Genomic DNA, 24486 nt, shown 5'->3' on the forward strand with positions numbered 1-24486 from the left:
ATGGGTTGGTACTGAGTGTTTGTTTTCCTAAGGAAACAATATGGTATATGTTGAATAAGACGTAAACCAGTTTGTAAAGTTCTATTTAAGCTGTAATGTTCTGAATTCAAGTATTGTGCTAATCTCTATTAGAACCCAAGAGGTGTAACCATTTTTCCATAAATGGACTTCCATAATTTAATCTCATCTTGCTGCTTTAAGAGGTTGTTTCAAGCACATAGACTTTTCTTAGCTTTCGAAGGGTTTCTTGGGATGAAGAAGAATTAATACTACGGAATTTATAAGGATTAAAAACAAGTGTGTGGCTTTCAGAAGCAAATGTTTTATTCCTATCTTGTTACTTTTCATTTGTCTCTTATAGATATTGGGAAAGGCCATTATAAAATGCGGTGTCTTTGAATAGCCAAAGGACACGGAGGTCTTAGGAATATACATTGCAGAAGAAAACTAAATTTATGTATCTTAGCTTCTTTGTAAAGGTGGGTCTCTAAGACCTCTTTTAATTTGTAATATTGCTGTTTCTCTTTATCAGATTTAAAACTCATATTTTCCTGTGATCCCCAGTTTCTCCTTACATCTTGAAGCAGTTTGCTTGTTACTGGAAAGCAGTAAAATTATTTATATGCCCCTTTTAGAATGAAAAAGTTCATGTGAGAATTATTTTGTCTGTCTTAATAAGTCATTCTCCCACATTGGAATTTCAGGTTGGCTCTAGAGATTGGGTTGAGAGAATTTGGGGGAAGGCGTTCATTTATTTTTTAGAAAACTTTTATGAAAAATAAATAAACCAAAAGTAGAGAAGACCACAATGAATCACATGTATCTACTATACAGAGTATTCAATAATTAGCATCTTTTTTTCACACTTGTTTCAAAACAAATCATTTTATTGAATTTAAAATACCAAAAGTTGTTCTGACAATATTAATAAAAGTATATGTAAAATCTGGTAGTTTTCTCAGACTGAGTTAGATATTATTTTACCACTTGTGTTTTCTCTTTCATTTCAGTTTTATTTTGGTGTCTCCTAACCTTTAGTACGTCTTTTCTCAGTCAATTCACCTAGTTTTACTTGATGAAAACTGTAAATTGTATATATGAGAGTGTGTGTGTGTGTGTGTGTGTGTGTGAAATTTTCCATAATAAAGTTTACATATAATTAACTTGAAACAAATAGACTGTCAGATATTTCTTCAGCAAAAATGGGTTTATTCGGGATCAGCAGAGAATTGCAATTAGGGATCTGCAACCACAGCAGGCCATGTGCAAGTCCCAGCATGCCATTTTATAGAGAGGAAAAGGAAGTTGGAGGGGCTAAACAGAGTCTATGGCTTTTCATTGGCTGCTGAGTCCTTGCCAGGGAAGAAGAGAGGAACCTTTCTTCCTCCTGTTGGGCTCTGCTGTCCTTGCAGGGCATGAGAGCTCCCCTTTCTGGTCTCCCAACATTTTTAACAATATGTATTACTCATATATATAATTATGTAGATCATCTATCTATGTATAGGTAAGTATTATAATTGCATATATAGATATGTGTGCATGTATATGTAAACTCTGTATACACACACATACACATGCACACGTGCAGTATCGTAGAAAATTTCTAACATAAGCAAAAGTAGAGTTAATACTGTAATGAACCTCCGAATGTGTATACATCACCCAGCTTCAACAGTTTTCAATTTATGGGCCATCTTGTTTCATCTATAACACCCTCCCCAGCTATTTAAATTTTTTTAATATGTATATTGGACATGCTAAAATTGAAGACTGCTTTTGTGCACACAATTGCTTGCATTTAATGAAGAAGAAAATAGAAGCCAAAATTTAAGTCAGTGTTACTACTTATTACTAGTATGCCAGAAAGAATTAATTGACCCTCATAAGTGAAGTGCCAGGAACTATATGATACCTTCAAGGATGCAAAAGTCACTAAGAAAAAAATATTCCACTGTCAGGTAAATTAGAATAGAGGTTCCAACGTGATGTTTTCAAAGCACAAATTCAAGTGGACTAGGGAGGGGAGGATGGAGTATTAGAGAAGGCTTCTTCAAGAATGAATTTCAGGTTTGAGGGGATCTCAGGAAGAAAGGAGAATAAAATGCATGGCTGTGGTGTGTTTCTATGTAGATGGAACAAAGAGCTAGGAAAGACCATGCTAAAATTGCTCAATAAGAAGGTGAAACAAAAGATTAATAGATACAATTCTTTTTTTGGTTATTTACTGTAATGGAAAAGAGTAGTTGTATGATTAATCTAAATGCCTTTTATATTTGTTTTGGATTGGTTTTTTTTTGTTTCCCCTGGTTATTAACTTCCCCCCCTGCCTCGGGTTCTTTTGTTTTTTTCAGTTGAGAAATCATTACCATATACCAGTGTATTAATTTTAGGTGTAAAACATAATGATTTCATATATGTATATATTGTGAAATGATTACCACAATAAGTTTAATTAATTAACATTTATTACCACACCTTTTTTTTTCCCTTGTGATGAGAACTTTTAAGATCTAAACAACTTCCAAATATATAATACTGTATCGTTAACTGTAGTCACCATGTTGTATATTGCATCCCTACAACTTAGTTATCTTATAACTGGAAGTTTGAACCCTTTGACCACCTTCACCCATTTCCCCCACCCCTGCAACCCCACCTCTGACAACCAGCAGTTTGTTCTCTGTATCTGAGTTGTTTAGGTTTTTTGGTTTGTTTGGTTTTGGGGGGTTTTTTTAGACTCCACGTAAATGAGATTGTCTAGTATTTGTCTTTCTATCTGACTTATTTCATGTAGCATAATGCCCTTAAGGTCCATGCTTGTTGTTACAAATGGCAGAATTCCTTCTTTTTATGGCTGAGTAATATTCCTGAGAGAGAGAGAGAGAGAGAGAGAGTGTGTGTGTGTGTGTGTGTGTGTGTGTGTGTGTGTGTACACCCCACATTTTCTTTTATCTATTCATTTGTCAGTGGACACTTAGTTTGTTTCCATGTCTTGGCTATGCTGCAACAAACATGGAAGTACAGATGCCTATTCAGGATAGTGATTTGGATTAATGCCTTTGGATTAACTCCTGGAAGTAAAATTGCTGGGTCATATGATTGTACTGTTTTTAGTTTTTTTGAAGAGCCTCCATGTTGTTTTCCATAGTGGCTGCATAAATTTACATTCCCACAAACAGTGTGCAAGGGTTCCCTTTTTTCTACATCCTTGCAATATTTGTCTTTTTGGTAATAGCCTTTCTGACAGGTGTGAGGTGATAACCTCTTTGCATTTCCTTGGTGATTAGGATGTTGAGCACCTTTTCATGTACCTGTTGGTATTTGGTTTCCTTTGGGAAAATGTCTGAATCAGTTTGGATTGGGTGTTTAATATTTCAACTGAGGTTTCATGGGAATTCACGTAAAAGTAAATAACCAGACTATACTTATAGTATACTTGTAGTAACAACTGAATCTGCAACACAGTGTTACAAATTTAGATTTGGGTGCTTCTGGTTTAATTTATATATGTGTGTTTATATGCAAACAATGAGAAATACAAGCATTACTAAAATTTTCTATTAGGCTCTAAACAAACTTCTGCATCATTTAATTGAGCAATATCTTTAACAGCAAGAAAAACTTTTTAAAAACTGATGACTGTTTGACGGTTACTTCTGAGTCAAATATTTTACAACTTTGTGAACCAAAACAAAATACCAAAATAAATTAGACAATATTTAGCATCTTTGCAACTATGAAATATAACCTCGAGTTTAAGACTCTGTGTTTACTGAAAGAACCTAATTGTTCTTCTTACTGATTGATTTATTAGTAAATGTTATAAATTTGGACTTAAATTTCTATTTAAAAAATACTTTTATTTTTCCTTTATTTTTTTATGAAGATTTTATTTGAATAAAGGTTCCAAGCCTTTAAAGTTTGAAATGCAGTAGCTTATTTCATTTTGGAATTTCATATTATATATCTTAATTAAGTATTTCAGTTAAATGTCTTTACTTTGAATGAAGTTAATATTTATCTGTATTTTCTGTATAATTGAAAAGATTGGCAATTATAAGGGATAGATAATGGGATAGAATGATGTGGGAACAAAACATTACCTCTGATAACAGGGCTTTAAAAACTTGGAAGTTTGTCGAGTAGTCTTTGAGACATCTCTCTCATTTTAACATAGTCACAGGAATGTTTATTGATTTTCAAATTTAAAGTCTGAAGGAATCTAGTGGTAAATTATTAGAATTAATAAGCATTTGCAAGGTTTCTGGTTATAAAATCAATGTAAAAATATCAAGAGATACCTGTCAAAGATTGCCAGCAAACACAGGAAAGCATGCTCAACATCAATAATCATTTGAGAAATGCAGATCAAAACGATAATGAGGTATCAGAATGACCATCATCAAAAAATCTACAAACAGTAAATGCTGGAGAGGGTGTGGGGAAAAGGGAACCCTCTTGCACTGATGGTGGGAATGTAAATTGATACAGCCACTATGGAGAACAGTATGGAGGTTCCTTAAAAAGCTAAAAATAGAACTACCATATGACCCAGCAATCCCACCACAGGGCATATACCCTGAGAAAACCATAATTCAAAAAGAGTCATGTACCACAATGTTCATTGCAGCTCTATTTACAATAGCCAGGACATGGAAGCAACCTAAGTGTCCATCGATGGATGAATGGATAAAGAAGATGTGGCACATATATACAATGGAATATTACTCAACCATAAAAAGAAACCAAATTGAGTTATTTGTAGTGAGGTGGATGGACCTAGAGTCTGTCATACAGAGTCAAGTAAGTCAGAAAGAGAAAAACAAATACCAATACCATATGCTAACACATATGTATGGAATCTAAAGAAAAAAATGCTTCTGAAGAACCTAGGGACCGGACAGGAATAAAGACACAGACGTAGAGAATGGACTTGAGGACGCAAGGAGTGGGAAGGATAAGCTGGGAAGAAGTGAGAGAGTGGCATGGACATATATATACATTACCAAATGTAAAATAGATAGGTAGTGGGAAGCAGCCGCATAGCACAGGGAGATCAGCTTAGTGCTTTGTGACCACCTAGAGGGGTACGATAGGGAGGGTGGGAGGGAGACGCAAGAGGGAGGTGATATGGGGATATATGTATACATATAGCTGATTCACATTGTTATACAGCAGAAACTAGCACAACATTGTAAAGCAGTTATACTCCAATAAAGATTTTTAAAAAGAGATACCTGTATGTCAAACAGGATTTTTAAAAAATAAATGAAAATACTATTAAAAATAAGAATAAATCTAAGCAAATATGTGTAAGATCTCTAAGGTTGAAATTATTCATTTTCTGAAGAGACATTAAAGAAGACCTATAAGAAGGAGATAACTCTATTTATGGATTGGATGAGTCAGTATTGTAAAGATATTAATTCTCCCCGAATCAGCATGTGGAGTTAATGGACTTTTAGTCAAAACCCCACATGGATTTTTTGGTGGAATTGACAGCTTATTTTAAAATTCATGTGGAGATGCAAAAGGACGAAATACAAGGCACAGTTTTAGAATGTTCTGCCAGATGTCAAGATTTTATTTAAAGCTCTAGTTATTAAGTTTGCATATTATTGGTGCAAGGATAGACATAAAGACCACTTGAGCAGAATAGAGTCCAGAAACAGATCTGCACATTAATGAACTCTTAGTGTATGATAGAGGTAGAACTGTACAGCAATGGAGAAAAGATAATTTTTCAGTGAATGATGTGGGAACAATTATTTATACAGAGGAAATAAAAATAGATAAATATTTCTCACCATATAAAATAATTGATTCCAGGTATATTAAATACCTAAATAAGTAAGTTTAAACTAAATTATCATGAAAAAGAAAATAATATCTTTATGACCTTGGGACAGTAAAAGACTTTTTTAACCAGAAAAAAACACTAACTCACAGCAAAAAAAAATTGATAAATTAGGTTTTATGTCAAGAATTTCTGTTCTTTAAAAAATACCATCATGAGTGAAGAGAAGCTATGAATGAGAACAGTTTACAACTCACATAACTGACAAAAGAACAATATGAAGAACTTAGTCAAATTAACTAGAAAAAATGTGCAGAGTACTTCAATACATACTTCAGAGGAAATTTAATGACCATTAAATACATGAAAAGTGTTAATCTCACAAGACGTCATAGAAATGCAAATTACCATTGTTGGCAAAAATTGTTTGATAATCCTAAGTGTTGGTAATGTTACTAAGCAGCAAGAACTCTTGGGTAGGGTGTCCACCTTTTATTTATCTCTATAGTCAGTTCATTTAGCTGTCAGGGCTGATTAGTTTAGTGGTAGTGGTGTGTTGTATGGGGCGGGGGGAATAGGGGGGGAGGTACTGTATTACGGGCCTAAGAAGAAGATAGTGACTACTACTACCTTCAAAGTGCTCAGTGAAATAAGAGTGTGCTGCCCTTTACTAAAGTCCTGTTATTTCACTTCCAGGCGATAAGAAGGGAAACCCATAAGGGCATTCAGTAAACTATTCACAGTGCTGGGTTGGAAACTGGGCTGGAAAATAGGATAGAAAAACGAACAGCAAATCAGACAGGAAGAAGTTAACTGAAAATCAAAGAAAATGGGTTTATAAGAGTGAGTTGGGACTTCCCTGGCAGTCCAGTGATTAAGACTCCGTGCTTCCAGTGCAGGGGGGCACAGCTTCGATCCCTGGTCAGGGAATTCAGATCCCACAAGCTTCATGGTGCGGCCAAAAAAAAAAAAATAAAGTTAAGGGAGTTGTGGGAGCCTTGCATACCAGGATTGACTTGATCCTGGGGATAAAATAGGACTAAACACATTCTACATCCATTTATGTTTAGTTTTTAGATACTTTGACTAGGTTTTCAGTAGAATCTTAATGAGCTTGCTTGTTTGTTTTAACTCTTTAATTTTGCCTTCAGGCTTAGATCTCAGGAAGTATAGTTAAATTAGTTTTAGTCTTTAACTTTGGGGATACCATTTAAAATTGACGTTAGGTAGCTATCTGGGAAGCTATCTAGAGTGTATTTCATCTCCATTTAAAAACATATTTATGAAATCAGTTATTCATTCAACAAATATTTGAGGGCTGCTATGTACCAGGTGCTGTGCGAGGTTGTTGGAGACATGTGGTTTCCTCGTGGGAGTATTTATCTAGTGTGTTAAATATTAATCAAGTAAACTAATGTGAAATTGCACCTGTGGCAAGTGCTAGAAGAAAAAAGTACATTGAGCCTTTTCTGTCAACAGCATCCCTTAGAAATGTGCTGAAGTTTGAAGAATGAGTTATTTAGGCTAAGAGGGGAGATAGCAGTGATCCAGAGTGAAGGAACTTGGCAGTCTGAAGTTCTGAGGTCGGAGGGGATAAGGTGAGTCTGGAGGACTGAAGGATGGGTATATGGAAAGTAGGGAGATAGTAAGGTGTGAGATGAGACTAGAGTTATGTAAGAGCTAGAGTGTGTGTGGCTTTGATTATGTTAAGTGAAGTTTCCTTCCTTTTAATTTTAAGAGATGAAGCCCTTGAATAGTTCAGCAGGGAGTTGCAATATGATCACATTTGCATTTTGAAAAGATGTTCTTTGTTGAGAAACAGTATACAGATTGGAGAATTGGGACGTGGGCAAAATGGATGTAGGGGGATGAGTTAGGGGCTACTGCGGTAGTCTAGTTAAAAAAATGATAGCTTGGATTACAGTGCTAGTATCAGAGTAGGAAAGAGTGGACAAATTTCAAGGATATTTAAGTAGTAAAATAACCTGGTTATGATTTGTGTATAGGATGTGAGAGGGAAGGAGCTCTCTAGGATGACACCTAGATTTTTGGCTTTTTCAATTTAGGTGGTAATTAGATAGAAAATACTAAAAGCAGACACAGTGTAGGTATTTGTTTTGAGGGTGGATAGGTGGTGTCCAGTCATGAGTTTAGTTGGATATTGAGTTTGAGATGCCTTTGTGACATTCAAGGGAAAAAAAATGTAGACAGGGAGATAACATTGGCAAATTGTGGGCATACTGATAGTAATTGAAGGCCCAGGTATGACTGACATCTCTTGGGGGAGAGTTACAGTTAATGAGAGGATCTTGGGTAGAGGAGGCTGCCTGTACAGAAAGCAGAGAAGAGGGTTGGAGATGGGGGGTAAAAAAAATAGGAGACTATTGTAGTTATAGAAGCCAGGGAAGAGAATGATTGAACAGAGAGGGAGAGGACAAGATTTATGCGAAATGGAAAGTGAAAAATACCACTCAGAACAATTTTGATTATGGAGTTGGAACCCCATGTTTCTTAGTTTTAAGAACATATTAATCTCTTGGAGTCCATTTTTTTAAGTGAAAAATTGCGTTTAAAATTTAAAATCCTGATTCTTGTTAAAATACTAGGCCTTTTGTCTTTGAACTATTTTCACAGGTTTTGGGGATGTTACTTACTTTTCCTGTTGTGTACTTCCTAATGGTGCTCCTCTACCTCCTATAGTTTGTAACTGTCCTTTATGAAGCTCATTTGAGTCTCAAGTTATTTTTGGTTTTTGCTTTTACTGTTAATCCAAGTTTTTGGACCTTGGTTTCAGTGTTAACTTCTTGATTTGTAGACCCCTTGTAAATTTAGACTAACATGCAGTGGTACAAAGGTTAAGAGTTTACCTTTCTTATGGGAGTCTTTCTTCCCTGGGGAGGAGAAAAATTTAGCCACTTCCATGCTGGTGGATACATTGTTTTTCATCTCTGAAGGGATAGTCTTCCCATGGTCCCGCCTTTAAGTACAATAAATACTTTGTTTCTAGCATTTGGAGGTTTCGCTTTTAAAATTAGCTCTGGTACTTTCTTTTAGAGGGTGTGTAGCATTTCTAGCTTAGATTTCCAGAATTGTTGCTGGAAAACAAATGTTGTTTTAAGTTCTGAGTTTAAAATCCTTTTTCCTTAGTCAGAAATTTTGGTATATTATTCCATTGCCTTTATATTATTTCCATTGCCTTTATAGCATTCAGTGATTCCAGTTGACTGATATATTCCTTTGGAGAAAATCTGTTTATTTTCTATGAATGATTTTAAGTTGCACTTTATTCTTACCGTTTTGAAATTTATTGAGAGGTGTATGTAGTTTTTTGTGTTTTTTCCTAATCATCTGTGGGGCATAATGATTCTTCTTTTAAGATTAAATGTAAAAACTGGATTTAGATTTCTTAATTTTTTCATACTTTTCAGCTTTATTGAGATATAATTGACAAAGTTGTGTATATTTAATGTGTACTGCATGATGATTTGAGATATACATACACATTGTGAAATCATTACCACAATCATAACACATCCGTCACCTCATATAGTTTCTTTCCTTCTTTCTTCCTTTTTTTTTTTTTTTTTTTTTTTGGTGAGAGCTCTTAAGATCTCATCTCTTAGCAAATTTCAATTATACAATACAGTACGTATTACTACCTACAGTCACCTTGTCATACATTAGATCCTTAGAACTTATTCATGTTATAACTGAAGTTAGTACCCTTTGACCTACCTCTCCCCATTTGTCCCATCCCCCATCCTCTGGCAGTCACCATTCTATTCTCTTTCTGAGTTAAACTTTTTTTAAAAAAGAGAGTTCACATATAAGTGATACCATACAGTATTTTTCTTTCTCTGCCTGGCTTATTTCACTTAGCGTAAATGCCTTCCAGGTTCATACATGTCACAAATTGGCAATGGCAAGATTTCCTTTTTGTGGCTGAATAGTATTCCATTATATAAATGTATAATGACATTTGCTTTATCCATTCATCTATCAACAGACACTTTGGTTGTTTACATATCTTGGCTATTATGTATGTAGTTATTTATTTTAATTTTTGGCTATGTCAGGTCTTAGTTGTGGCACACGGGATCTTCGTTGCAGTATGCGGGATCTTTCATTGCACGCCCGGGCTCTTTGTTGCAGCACGTGGGCTTCTCTCTAGTTGTGGCGCGTGGGCTCTGTAGTTTGCGGCATGCGGGCTCTCTAGTTGAGGCGTGCGGGCTCATTAGTTGTGGCGCACAGGCTTAGTTGCCCCGCGGCATGTGGGATCTTAGTTCCCCGACCAGGGATCCAACCCACATCCCCTACATTGGAAGGCATATTCCTTACCACTGGACTACCACGGAAGTCCCTGTCTTGGCTATTATGAATAATGCTGCAGTGAACATGGAAGTGCTGATATCTCTTCTATATACTGATTTTGTTTCCTTTACGTATACAGTTGACCCTTGAGCAGTGCAGGTTTGAACTACATGGGTCTACTTATATGTGGATATTTGTCACTGATAAATACAACCTGCAGTTGGTTGAATCTGCAGATGCAGAGGAACTGCAGATGTGGAGGAACCAAGTATATGGAGGACTCACTGTAAGTTATATGCAGATTTTCAACTACAGAGGCTTGATGCCCCTAACCCCCACATTGTTCAAGGGTCTACTCTATACCCAGAAGTAGGATTTCTGGATCACATGATAGTTCTGCTTTAAAAAATTTTAAGGAATTTCTACACTATTTTCCATAATGGCTGTATGAATTTACATCCCCACCAACAATGTACCAAGGGTTCCCTTTTTTCACATCCTTGACAACATTTGTTACCTCTTTTCTTTTTGATAGTAGCCACACTAACAGATGTGAGGGTGTTTCTCATTGTGGTTTTCAGTTGCATTTCTCTGATATTGAGCACCTTTCATATACCTAACTGGCTATTTGTATATCTCTGGGAAAATGTCTTTTCAGGTTCTTTGACTTCTTTGACCATTTATTAATCAGATTTTTTGTGGGTTTTTGTTTTTTGGCTTTTTTTTTTTTTGCTGTTGAGAGGTATCAGTTCCTTATGTGTTTTAGATATTAACCCCTTATTAGATATATGGTTTGCAAATATTTTCTCTCATTCCATAGGTTGCCTTTTCATACTGTTTATTCTTTCCTTTGCTATGCACAGCCTTTTAGCTTGATATAGTCCCAGTTGTTCATTTTTGCTTTTGTTGCTTGTGTTTTTGGCATCGTATGCTCAAAAATCATTGCCAAGGCCCATGTCAAGGAGATTTTTCTCTGTTTTCCTCTAGGGGTTTTATGGTTTCAGATTTTACATTGAAGTCAATATGCATTTCAAGTTGATTTTTGTGTATGGTGTAAGATAAGAGTCCAGTTTCATTCTTTTGCATATATTAATAACATCCAGTTTTCCAATACCATTTATTTGAAGAGACTATTCTTTCTTCATTGTTTGTTCTTGGTGCCCTTGTCAAAGATTAGTTGACTGTAAAAGTGTGGGTTTATTTCTGGGCTCTGTGTTCTGTTCCAAAGGTCTGTGTGTCTTTTTTTATGCCAGTACCATACTGTTTTGTTACTATAGCTTTGTAACATAGTTTGAAATCAGGGAGTGTGATACTTCCAGTTTTGTTGTTCTTTCTCAAGACTGCTTTGGCTATTCAGTGTCTTTGGGGGTTCCATGCAAATTTTGGGTTATTTTTCTATTTCTGTGAAAAATGCTATTGGAATTTTTATAGGGATTGCACTGAATTTGTAGATTGCTTTGGGTTATATGGACATTTTAACAATACTATTGATAATTCTTCCAATCCGTGAGCACATAATATCTTCCCATTTATTTGTGTCTTCTTTCATCAGTGTATTATAGTTTTCACTGTACAGGTTTTTCACCTTCTTGGTTAAATTTATTGTTAAATATTTTATTGATTTTTATACTGTTGTAAGGGGGATTGCTTTTTTCTTTTTATGTGCTTCAAGAAAGTCTTTCATAATTGAGATTTTATTGGTTGTTTTGAGAATCAGTACATAGACATTTCAATTTGTACACAATTCTCAACATACGTACCAAAAATCTAAAAAATCATGTAGTTGTAATTCTTTTCTGAAGTTATTCCAGTGACTTTCCAGCTTAAAATTTGGAGGCAAATTTTCCTTCACTGGATATTAAATACCAGTATCTTCAAATATTGATATGCTGTTACATCGTAAGTCCCACTAATTCACAATTTAATGTCATATACCCTACATACTCAAATTGTCAGTCATTCACAGCACATTAACAGTTACTAGAAGAACCAGACTACCATGACCAAAGATGTTACATAGTGCACAAAATTCTGCCCAGGAGAGCCAAGACCAGGGGGTGAGTGGTTTGCTTTAGGAAGCAATTATACCAAAAACAACATGGGAAGAGAAGTAATTTAAAGTGTTTAAGACATTAAATGCACCGCTGACTCCAAACTGCCATTTAGTATGCTTTGTATTATAAGATGTAAAAGCTACCCTCGCATCTGTGGAATGTTAAGCTGACACCCAAGACAATCAAAGCCTCCCATATTCAATATCCCAGTATTTTCTGGTTGTACCAAAAAATAAACAACCAGCAGATGATTTCACCTCTTAAAAAAAAGCATTTACACTAAATGCTTTTTTTTAAGCTACTAAAAAACTTGCCTTTACAAAATGCAAGAGCTACTAAAAAACTTGGATTTACAAAATAGTTGATAACAGAGCTACTAAAAAAACTTGCATTTACAAAATAGTTGATAACAGTATTCCTCTGGATTGTACAAGAAGGGAGATGGGGACCACTGATAGGACCAGGGGTGTGATATTAATCAGACTTGGCTTCTTTCTCTCCTGCTTCATCAGAAGCTGGCCTCTCCTCGTTTTTAGTTTCTCCATTTTCTTTTTTTTTGTTTCTCCATTTTCTGCAGGTAAGTCTTCTTTAGTCTCTTGGTTAGCCACTTCAGCCTGTTTTGCCTTTGCTCCCCTTTTTGCCTTTGGTTTGCACTTTTTGTCTGAAGATGTATCCTTTCCTGCTGCCCTTTTTGGCTTCGTTTCCACTTTTGCAGGAGCCAGTTTAGCTGATGACCTTGCCAATCTCCTCTTGGGCTCCTCCTTCACCGCCCCCTCAGCGGAGCTGACCTTCCTCTTGGGCATCGTGGCGGTGGAGTGGACATGTGCCGGGTGCCTGCGAGCCGCGGCACGCTGAGAGCCTTTGTGAAGCTGGGCTGCCTGGCTGCTGCCACTCCTCCTGCTGCCCAAGCTGCTGGGACCCACAGAGGGGGTGGTGGGAGAACCCAGGATTGCTATCTTAATTTCTCTATCAGATAATTCAGTTAGTGTATAGAAATGCACCTGATTTTTTAAATGTTGATCTTGTATCCTTGGTGAAGCCTTTAGAGTTTTCTGTATATAAGATCATGTTATCTGCAAACAGACAATTTAAATTTTTCCTTCCCAATTTGGAAGCCTTTTACTTCTTTTTCTTACCTAATTGCTCAGGCTAGGACTGTGTTGAAAAGAAGAGTGAGAGTGGGTATTCTTGTTTTGTTCCTGATCTTAGGGGAAAAGCTTTCAACTTTTCACCATTGAAGTATGATGCTAGCTGTGGGCTTGTCATCTATGGCCTTTATTATTTTGAGGTACATTTCTTCTATACCTAATTTTTTTAGTTTTTGTCATGAAAGGATGTTGAATTTTGTCAGAGGCCCTTTCTGCCTCTTTTGAGATGATCATATGATTTTTATCCTTCATTCTGTTAATTTGGTATCACATTTATTAATTTTCGTATGGTGAACCGTCCTTGACTCAGGGATAAGTTCCAGTTAATTATGGTGTATGATCCTTTTAATGTGCTGTTGAATTCGATTTGCTGGTATTTTCTTGAGGATTTTTGCATCTTTGTTCATCAGGGACCCTGGCCTGTCATTTTCTTGTTGTGTCCTTGTCTGACTTGGGTATCAGGGTAATGCTGGCCTTGTAAAATGATTTTGAAAGGGTTTCTTCTTTAATTTTTTGGAAGAGTTTGAGAAGGATTGGCATTCATTCTTCTTTAAATGTTTGGTAGAATTCACCAGTGAAGCCATCTGGTCCTAGGCTTTTCTTTGAATCAGTGATCAAAACCCCCCAACAATCACCTTACTCGTTATTGATCTGTTCAGATTTTTAAATTTCTTCCTGGTTCAGTCTTTGATGTAAGTTGTATGTTTCTAAGACTCTGTCCATTTCTTCTGGGTTATCCAATTTGTTGGTGTATAATTGTTCATAATAATCTCTTATGATCCTTTGTGTGTCTGTGGTATTAGTTGTAACATTTCCTCTTTCATTTCTGATTTTGTCTTCTTTTTTTTTTCTTAGTCTAGCTAAAGGTTTGTCAATTTTGCTTATCTTTTTTAAAAAAAAGTTGAACAAAACTGTTCGTTTTTTTTCTTTTTTTCTAGTCTCTATTTCATTTATTTCTGCTCCGATTTTTGTTATTTCCTTCCTTCTGTTTTTTGGGCATAATTTATTCTTTTTCTAGTTCGTTGAGGTATAAAGTTAGGCTGTTTATTTAAGATCTGTTTTTTATTAATGCCAGTGTTTATTGCTTTAAACTTCTGTCTTAGATTGCTTTTGCTGCATTTTGGTATGTTGTTTTTCCATTTGTGTTTATCTCAAGATACTTTAAAATTTTTCTTTTTATTTCTTTGACCTATTGATTGTTCAGGAGAATACTGTTCAATTTCCACATATTTGTGAATTTTCTAGCTTTCTTACTCATTTCTAATTTTATATCATTATGGTCAGAAAAGATATTTGGTATAATTTCTGTCTTAAGTTTGTTAAGACTCGTTTTGTGACCCAGTATGTGATCTCTCCTGGAGAATATTCTGTTTATACTTAAGAAGAATGTGTGTTCTGCTGTTAGATGGAATGTTCTCTGTTAGATCCATTTGGTTTAAAGCATAGTTCAAGTCCAGTATTTCCTTATTCATACTCTCTCTTTCTGATCTGTTCATTGAAAGTAGGGTATTAAAGCCCGCTACTATTATTGCATTGCTGTCTATTTCAATTGTTATATACTGTTGATCAGTTGATCCCTTTATCATTCTATAATGAATGACCTTTTGTCTCTGTTACAATTTTTGATTTATAGTTTATTTTGTTGGATAAAAGTATAGCCATTCTTGCTCTCTTCTGCTTTACGTTTGCATAGAATTTTTTTTCCATCTCTCCACTTTCAGCCTATGTGTATCCTTAAAGCTGAAGTGAGTTTTCTGTTAGCATATGTTTGAGTCTTGTGTTTTTAATATATTTACTCACTCTATGTCTTTTGATTGGAGAATTTAATCCATTTACATTCAAAGTGATTACTGATAAAGACTTAACAACTGCCATCTTGTTAATTGTTTTCTAGTTCCTTTGTTCCTTTCTTCTTGTGCTGTCTTCCTTTGTGATTTGATAGTTTTTCTTAGCAGTATTCTTTGATTCTTTTCTCTTTATCTTTTTATATCTGCTATAGGTTTTTGCTTTGTGGCTTCCTTGAGGTTTACATAAAACATTTTATGATTATAACAGTCAACTTTAAGCTAATAATTTGATTCAGTTGCATGCAAAATCTCTATTCTTTTACACCCCCCCTTCAATTATGTTATAGATGTCATAATCTTTTTATGTTGTGTATTTAACAAATTATTGTAGCTATAGATATTTTTGTCTTTCAATCTTTATACTAGTTAAGTGATTTATACACCATTACAATAGTAGAATCTTCTGAATTTGATTACATACTTATCTTACTAGTGAGTTTTATACTGTTATATATGTTTTTATGTTACGAATTATTGCCCTTTCATGCTAGCTTGAAGGACTCCCTTTAGCATTTCTTATAAGGCAGTGTGGTAGTGATGAACTCCTTCAGTGTTTGTTTTTTTGGTTTTTGTTTGTTTGGGAACGTCTTTATGAAGGACAGCTTTGCTGAATATTCTTGGTTGGCAGTTTTTTTCTTCAAGCACTTTGACTATATGTATGCTATTCTGGTGCAAGGTTTCTGCTGAGAAATCTGCTGATAGCCTTATGTGGGTCCCATGTATAAGTTTTTTACTCTTGCTTTCAAAATTCTCTGTCTTTGATTTTTGACAGTTTTATTATAATGTCTCTCAGTGGAGTCCTCTATGGGTTGAATATGTATTGGTACCTATGAACATCACATGCCTGGATGACCATCAATTTCTCTCCCCAGATTTGGAAAGTTTTTAGCCATTATTTATTTAAACAAGCTTTCTACCCCTTTCTCTCCTTCTAGAACTCTCATAATGCAGCCATCATTACCCTTGATGCATAGTTAATGTAGGCTATTTTTCACTTTTTTTTCCCTCTGCCCTGATAATTTCAAGTAACCTCTCTTCTAGTTCTCAGATTCTTTCTTCTGCTTGTTCATGTCTGCTGTTGATATTCTCTGCTGCATTTTTTTTCATTTTATTCATTGTATTTATCAGCTCCAGTATTCTCTTTGGTTTTTTGTTGTTGTTGTTGTTTTTGTAATTTCTATCTCTCTTTTGGACTTCTTATTTTGATCATGTATTGTTTTCCTGATTTGTTGAGTAGCCTTTCTGGGTTCTCTTGTAGCTTGCTGAGCTTCCTTAAAACAATTACTTTGAAATCTTTGTCAGGCAGTTCATAGATCTGTTTCTTTGTGGTCAGTTACTAGAAAATAATTGGGTTCCTTTGGTGGTGTCATGTTTCCTTGATTTTTTTCACTTTTGTTGAAGCCTTGCATTTATGCCTGCCCATTTGATGGAGTGGTTTTGGTCGGGAAAGACCTTTACCTGTGGGTAAGTGTGAGGGTGCCAGCTGAATAGGCTGTGGCAGTTCTTACTCTGGGGAAGATCCAGGGGTGTAGTCTTTGTGTAGCTCCAACAGCTGAGATCAGTGTTAGTGAAGATTGCAGGGGTCCTCAATGGCCAAGGCAGCAAGTGTCCATGGGGCTGTTAAGGGCTGTTGGGGACCTTCTGGTCTCTTTTTCTCCCACAGGAGTTGTTGTGGCCAAGGGGATCTCTCTTGGCACCAGGTTCAGCTCACAGGTGTCCTCTTAATCATGGTAGTACTGATGAGTGCCCATGGAGTAGCCATGGAGCTAGGGTCTGGAGCTCAGGCACACACAAAGCAGCTGCAGAGCTGGAGTCTGAAGTGTAAACACTTACAGAGCAACAGTGGTTCTGGAGTCCAGAACATTTGTGGGATTAGGGGGTTGTGGCAGCCCTGGTCATGGGGCAGTGCAGCAGTAGCTCTTTCTTGCTGAGGACAGAGCAATGTCTCCCTCTCCAGGGGCCCTGTGGCAGTGATGGCTTTTGGTGAAAGCTGCTGTTGTCCTCTGCAGAGCACGCCACTGGAGTTTGTCCTGATGAATACTTATGGGGTCCTCCTTTGTGAAAGCTGTCATGGGTGCTATTGTCCTCAGTTGAAGAGCCTGCCTAGGTCCTCCACAGAGCAGACCACACTGGGCACTGCAGTGGTCCTACCACATGGCTGATACTGATAGCCTCTACCCTTCTTTGTTCCTGGCTGTCTCTAGATGTCTCAGCTAAGCCTGTCTCCCTAGTGATCCTTCTGTATGGTTGATCCCCATTTTTTGCTTCATTGTGCTGCTGTAGGATCTCAGTTCTGCATGAGCCTCCTGGGGATATTTTCCTTCATGGATAGTTGTCTATTTCTTGTTTTTTGTTGGGGGTATGAAGGCTGGTATCTCCTACTGCACCATCTTTCTAATGCCACCCCTCAGAATACTTTCTGTCTTGTTACTAATTTGCTTTGCATCTTTGACCTTTTTACTATTTAGCCCATCCTTTATTTTGTTTATCTTAACAGTCATTTGACATTCAAAAACTTAAATAGTGCTTTTATCGTAGATCTTCATTTCACAGTGATAGTAGCAGTAGCCTCTGAGTGCTTTAGAGACATTATATTGTTTACTTATCATAGCCACCTTATTGACATAGGTACTATTGTTATCCCTTTTCTACAGATGAAGAAACTAGAGCACAGAGAGACCATGAGTTGTTTGCCAAACCAAGGTCACATAGCAAATAAGTATGGAACTAAGATATTCAAACCCAGGCAGTATGATTCTAACACTCGTAGTCTTAACCTCTAGGATATGCTTCCTTTCAGGCTGCTGTGGCTTATCTTATTTCTGAAGATATTCCTATTTCTGTTTTCTATGGTATTAGTTCTTCCACTCATTGATTTCGATGCTTAGATTTCATATTGTCTACTTTTCTTAAATGTTCGGTTTTTGGATGTGTGCTTATTTTTGTATTTGATCAAGTCTGTCTACAAATACTACAGTGTTTGTATCTAGTGATTATGGGAGGGAGAGTCATGGCTTGCTATTGGGAAGGATATATCAAGCTGAATTTGGATATGAGGATTCCTATTCATCTTCTTTCTGTCAAGCACTATTCCACTTTTTGAATCACTTGTCTACGTGTATTGCAGATACCTTTGAGGCCCACTTCCTTGCTTGGCAATGGTAGGGCGAGGGGATCCACCTCCCTGGCTGTTCCTAATGCTCATTACCCTGAGGATTGCTGCAGGATTTTCTCTTGCCCCCCTGCCCCATAACAACTTTATACTAAACATGGAACATCCTGGAAACTCCTCCCATTCCCCCACCCCCCCCAACACACACACACATACCATAGTTTGCAGTTTACTTCTGGTTGCAGTTTGGGCTGTGGCTTCTTCCATCTCATTTCTTCTCATTTGGTTTTTTTGTCTTTCGTTGATGAAATTTCTCATTCGTTAAGGTCATGTTCTTGTTTTAAAGTGCTGTTACAGTTCATCTCCCATGGTTTTAGTGCTATTATAACTTATTCTTTATTTCTGTAATTTTTAGGGTTATAGGATTGGAGGCAATTATGTTGAATGTGCATCCTTCATTTTGATGCTATTTTCTGTCAGTGATTTTTAATCTTTTGAGAGTCATTGACTTCTTTGACCATTTGGTAAATTGTATGTACCCTCACTTTTTAAAAATTCAGATGCATAGCTGTCTACCATCTGTACCCCAGGCAGTGGCCAAATTTTGAGCATTACTGGTTCGGTGAGTTGTTTTTTTTTGGGGGGGGGACTTTGTTTTTAGTTATATTTAGAGGTATTTGCCTATTTCTTGGAAAATAATGTGTTACTTAGGTTTAAGGAAAATTGTTATAAAAGATGTATTTATGTAGCCATAGAGCTATATATAAAGAGTTAAATATAAAGTATAATATTAGAAAGATAGAGCTATTTTTTTCTAGTAAAGTTTTATAACGTTTCTTTTTTTCCTGTTTTCTCTAGGTTTAATTATAGATCAACACATCATCTTGCATCTCATGGGTTCTATGAATTTTTAAATTGGTTTGATGAAAGAGCATGGTATCCACTAGGAAGAATAGTCGGTGGTACTGTAAGTATATTTGCAGTTATTTATGTTAATCTTAAAATCTTGCAGTTATTTGAGTAAATCATTAATCACTAAGGTGGTGGCAATTCTTGAAAGCTTTGTATAGTTAACTAACACATTTTTCTGTGGCTGATTAGTATTTAACTTGCTAAATCTCTTTTCTTGACCCTCTTCTTCCCACTCTCACCCCCCAACCTGTTTTTGGGTTACCTCATACTAGCCACTATTTCTGACAGGTGGATCTCTTGTCACACATTTAAGTTCAGATTATTTGTATGTTTTTGTCTTGTTCTATAACAACTTTATTGAAAAAAAATTATTGGAAGGAAATAGAAATGTAGAAGAATCAGATAATTCTAATTTTCCAGGTCCCAATTACTCGAGGTAATTGAGTATTGATCATAGTTCATGGGGAATTATAATGTCCAGAAGATGATATAAGAGAAAATATTTTTAGGATTTGGGATGTAAGGAGAATCCTGAAGAGAAAATGAAAGACAAGACACCTATTTGGGCAATATATATGTGTAGTATTTTTTTCTGGATCAGTTTTGTCAGAGGTTTATCAATTTTAGTAGATTTCTTAACCCAAAGAAACTTTGACTTTGTTGATTATTAAATATTTGCTTTCTCTTATGTTAATTTCCATTTATTTCCTTCCTCCCACTTTCTTGAGTTTGTTTTGATGTTTTTATCTGTCTTCCTGATACAGTTTGCTCAGTAATTTTCAACATTTCTTTGTTATTAGTGTATTCATTTTGAAGCTTTAAATTTCCCAATAATCAGTTTTAACTACATTGCATAAGTTTTGATATGTAGTATTTTCATTATTGTTCAGGTCAAAGTGTATTTTAATTTCCACTATAATTTGCCCTGATTCATGGGTTACTTGGGGTTGTATTTAAGTTTTAAACATAATAGAATTTCCTAGTTATCTTTTTTTTTGCTTTATACTTCCAATATATTATGGTTAGAGAACAAATTCTGTAATTTTAATCTTTGAAATTATTTGAGACATGATTTGTGGCCCAAGATATAGCCAACTTTTATAAATGTTCCCTCTGTGTTTGGAAAGGAATATGTTCTCCATGGTCGTCAGATGTTGTGTTTATAATCTGTGTTTATAATTTGGATTACCTCATACTAGCCACTATTTCTGACAAGTGGATCTCTTGTCACACATTAAGTTCTTTGATGTAAACAGAGAGAAAGATACAGGAGAATAGTCATGAATTAGGGTGAATTAGAAAGAATTGTGAGAGATGTGGTAGATGGCTGTATCTGTACTTCTTGTGGGGTGAATGCTATCATATACTTCATTGTACTAGTCTTTGATTACTATAGTTTGTTTCCTGGTGTGTTTATAAATTTTTACCTTGAATTCACCCTCAATGAAGGCTTGTTTTCTGAGACTTGGTGTTTGGGACCATCCTTAAAATCTTTCTCATTTGCCTTTGCTGGAGCCCTTAGAGGTCTTACTGCTTTTAGGACAGTTTTTAGAGGTTATTTCTCAGCTTGATGTTTTTTATACATGAAGTTGTTACAAATGTGGAACCCATATTCACCCATGTGATGAATGAGTTTCTTATTTCTTGTTTTGTTTCTATTCAAAGCTTTGGAAGTAAGGCAAGAGTTCCTGACTGTTTCCCTTGATGGATGGGTAGAACTTGTCTAGTCTAGTTTCATAAACGGGCCCTGGCTTTGTGCTGGGAATTAGGCCTTTTCTTTGATCCCTGTGGTGAGTAGTAACTACCCCCCAACCTCGAGTACCTATATATCAAGCCTGCTTTGTTTTTTCTCTTTTTAGATTCCAACGACATCAGTACCTAGTTTGAATTTCTTCTTTATGTTTGGAACCTGGAGGGTTCCCTTCCTTTTGAGCTTAAATATGCCTTTTTTGTTGTTGGGTGGTTTTATTTGTTTGTTTAGAGTTTTTTGGTCCTTTCATCTAGTACTTCTACATATTTTGGCTGTATTTCATATGCCAGTTCAGTCTGCCATATTTAGAGTATTTTCAAATTCATTTCCATTTTCTTTGAATATTGCTAACAAAATCATACACTGAGGCCTGGTATCGTATATGAAATGGAACAAAATTTTGATTTTTAAGAATGGTGATGATTGCCATACTTTTTCCCCCTTCCATTATCCTATTCGCCTTCTGTACCTTCTATCAAGCATTCATTTTGTGTCAATCATTGTTCTCTGGATGCTGGGGAAATTTTTCTTGCTATTCTGGAGCTTATATTCTTGTGAGGGTGTTTAGTTAATAGACAATAAATAAGTAAAATAAATAGTATGTGAAATGGTGATAAGTGCTATGGAGAAAAAGCAAGGGAGTTGGGTTAAAGACCATGGGGAGTTCGCAAGTTTAAATAGGATAGCTAGGAAAGGAAATTTATAACATTCTTTGTAGTTTCAGTGATGGAAAAAGAAAAAGAATCTTTTAGGATTTAGATAAGGATGGAAATAAAAATACACATTTTAATCACTGAAGAAGAGCTCAGAATTAATGTCCTATTTCTTGTTCTTTGAATCCTCTTAATGTTTTATGTTCTCTTTTAGAGGGAGGGTGAAGAATATAACTGTTAACTGGCCTATTCTAGTTTATTATTTCCTTTCTATCCTTAAATATTTAAAGAAGTGTAAAAAGGTCTAACCTTCCAGGAGTCTGAAAATATTATATCTGAATTCACCAACTAACTAGTCCTTCTTTTCCTAGCTAGAATTGTTTACTTTCCAAATCTTGAATTTGAAAGAAGGGAAAAATCATTTATAAATACCACTTAAATAATATTGCACATAACTTTCTTTCATCTTCCATCCTTTTCTCAGTCCCTTGAACACAAGTATAGGTGATGTTGGAGCACATTAAAACTCCAAACTTAAGGATATGTTAGATTAGGACCCTGTTTTATAGTGAAAAGATAAGTGGGATCAATAAGAAAGTTACCTAGTTTTTCATTGTTAAACCTCTTCACTTTTAATCATTCATTCAATATGATCTTTCTTCTTTTGCTTAAATATGTATCTCTGAATATCAGATTTTTATTTGTATCTAATCCAAAAGAACATTTAATTTTGTAATGTGTGAAGGCAAACTATTGTAAGAGCTTATTCTCAAACTTACTATAAACAATATGTAATAATAAAGAAAGGAGCTTATGTTAGTGTTTTCAGCTACCTCATTTTATATGTAATTAAATTGTCCTCTTTTTTTCTTCCTAGGTTTACCCAGGGTTGATGATAACAGCTGGCCTTATCCATTGGATTTTAAATACACTGAACATAACAGTTCACATAAGAGATGTATGTGTGTTCCTTGCACCAACTTTTAGCGGCCTTACATCTATATCTACTTTCCTGCTTACCAGAGAACTTTGGAACCAAGGAGCAGGACTTTTAGCTGCTTGTTTTATTGCTATTGTACCAGGTTACATTTCTCGGTCAGTAGCTGGATCCTTTGATAATGAAGGCATTGCTATTTTTGCACTTCAGTTTACATATTACTTGTGGGTAAGTAAAACTTAATGTTTTGTTATCGTTAATACCCATGAACTTCCTGCTGAAATGCTTTTGTGCAGCATTTGTCTTTTATCAATTATAGTTGTATACAGAGAACTCTGTTACTGTTTGTAACAAGTAAGTCATAGCTCCAATAAAGAGGCTATCAAAAAATGAGCTCTTGATTTTGTTTCTTTTGTAAGGGAGAGAGGAGTCAAATACTTAAGAAAATGAAATGTGGTTCAGTGGCTTAGGATATTGAATTATGTTTGCAAAACTTGTATTATTTTACTCTTGCAAAGTTATTTCTTCCTTCCCAATCTGTATACCTTCTATTTCCTTTTTTTGTGTTACTGTATTAGCTACTAATTCCAGTATGATGTTGAAAAGGAGTAGTGAGAGGAAACATCCTTGCCTTGTAGGTAATATTTATCAAGTTGAAGAAGTTCCACTCTATTTCTGTCAATAGTTTGCTGAGAGATTTTATCATGAATGGATGTTGGATTTTGTCGAATGCTTTTTCTCTATCTATTGATACACAGTTAACCCTTGAACAACACGGGTTTGAACTCTGCAGGTCCACTTATACACAGGTTTGTTTTTCAGTAAATACATACTACAGTACTACATGATCCAAGGTTGGTTGAATCCATAGATGTGGAACCACAGATTATGTAGGGCCTACTGTCAAGTTATATGTGGATTTTTGATACCAAGTGGGGGTGAGGGGGTCACTGCCCCAACCCCTGCCTTGTTCAAGGGTCAACTGTAGTTACATGATATATTTCCTTTGACTTTTTGATGTCATGAATTACATTAATTGATTTTCAAATGTTGAGCCACTATGTCATACCTGGAATAAATCTCACTTGGTCATGATATTGATATATAATTCTTATAATACGTTGTTAGACTTGATTTCTTAATGTCTTGTTGAGGATTTTTGCATCCATGTTAATGAGAGAGATCTTGGTCTATAGTTTTCTTTTCTTGTAATGTCTTTGATTTTGGCGTTAGGACAATGCTGGCCTTGTAGAATGAGTTAAGAAGTATTCCCTCTACTTCTGTTTGCTGAAAGAGGTTGTAGAGTATTGCTTTTTTTTTTTTAATGTTTGGTAGAATTCACGAGTGAACCCACCTTGGCCTGGTGCTTTCTGTTTTGGAAGGTTATTAATTATTGATTGATTCCATTTCTTTAATAGAGTGCTATTCAGATTGTCTGTTTCTTCTTGTTTGAGTTTTGGGAGATTTCTTTCACAGAATTAGTCCATTTCATTTAGGTTATCAAGTTTGTGCACATAGAGTTGTTTATTGTATTCCTTTATTATCCTTTTAATACATGTCCGTGGGATCTGTAGTGATTGTCCTTCTTTTATTTCCAATATTAGTATTTGTGTCTTCCTTTTTTCTTAGCCTGGCTTAGAGGTGTATTGATTTTTGTTCATCTTCCAAAGAACCAGTTTGTGGTTTCATTGATTTTTCTCTATAAATTTCCTGTTTTCAACTTCATTGATTTCTGCCCTGATTCTTACTTCTTTTCTTCTGCTTCCTTTGGATTTAAATTGCCCTTCTTTTTCTAGTTTTCTAAGGTGAAAACTTAGATAATTGTCTTAGATCTATCTTTTCTGTATATACATTCAGTGCTGTAAATTTCCCTATGAGCACTGCTTTCTCTACATCCCACAAATTTTGGTAAGTTGTATTTTCATTTTAATTTAGTTAACAATATTTTAAAATTTTTCTCGAGAT

At 35.5% G+C, this 24486-nt stretch overlaps 1 protein-coding gene and 1 pseudogene across 2 annotated transcripts in view; one reads left to right on the forward strand and one right to left on the reverse strand.

Moving 5' to 3' along the window:
• Positions 1-24486, forward strand: part of STT3B (STT3 oligosaccharyltransferase complex catalytic subunit B) — a 97804-nt gene that overhangs the window by 31918 nt on the left and 41400 nt on the right. Inside the window, exons 2-3 of the mRNA XM_082663107.1 lie at positions 19128-19236; positions 22462-22749. Of these exons, the coding sequence (XP_082519233.1) occupies positions 19128-19236; positions 22462-22749 (397 nt within the window). The remainder of the gene's footprint in view (positions 1-19127; positions 19237-22461; positions 22750-24486) is intronic.
• Positions 12637-12965, reverse strand: LOC309828450 (non-histone chromosomal protein HMG-14-like; annotated as a pseudogene). Its single transcript has one exon. The product of its transcript is annotated as a non-histone chromosomal protein HMG-14-like (transcript).

Source organism: Grampus griseus (genome assembly GCF_964374135.1).
Source record: "Grampus griseus genome assembly, chromosome: 10".
NCBI classification, from domain to species: Eukaryota; Metazoa; Chordata; class Mammalia; order Artiodactyla; family Delphinidae; genus Grampus; species Grampus griseus.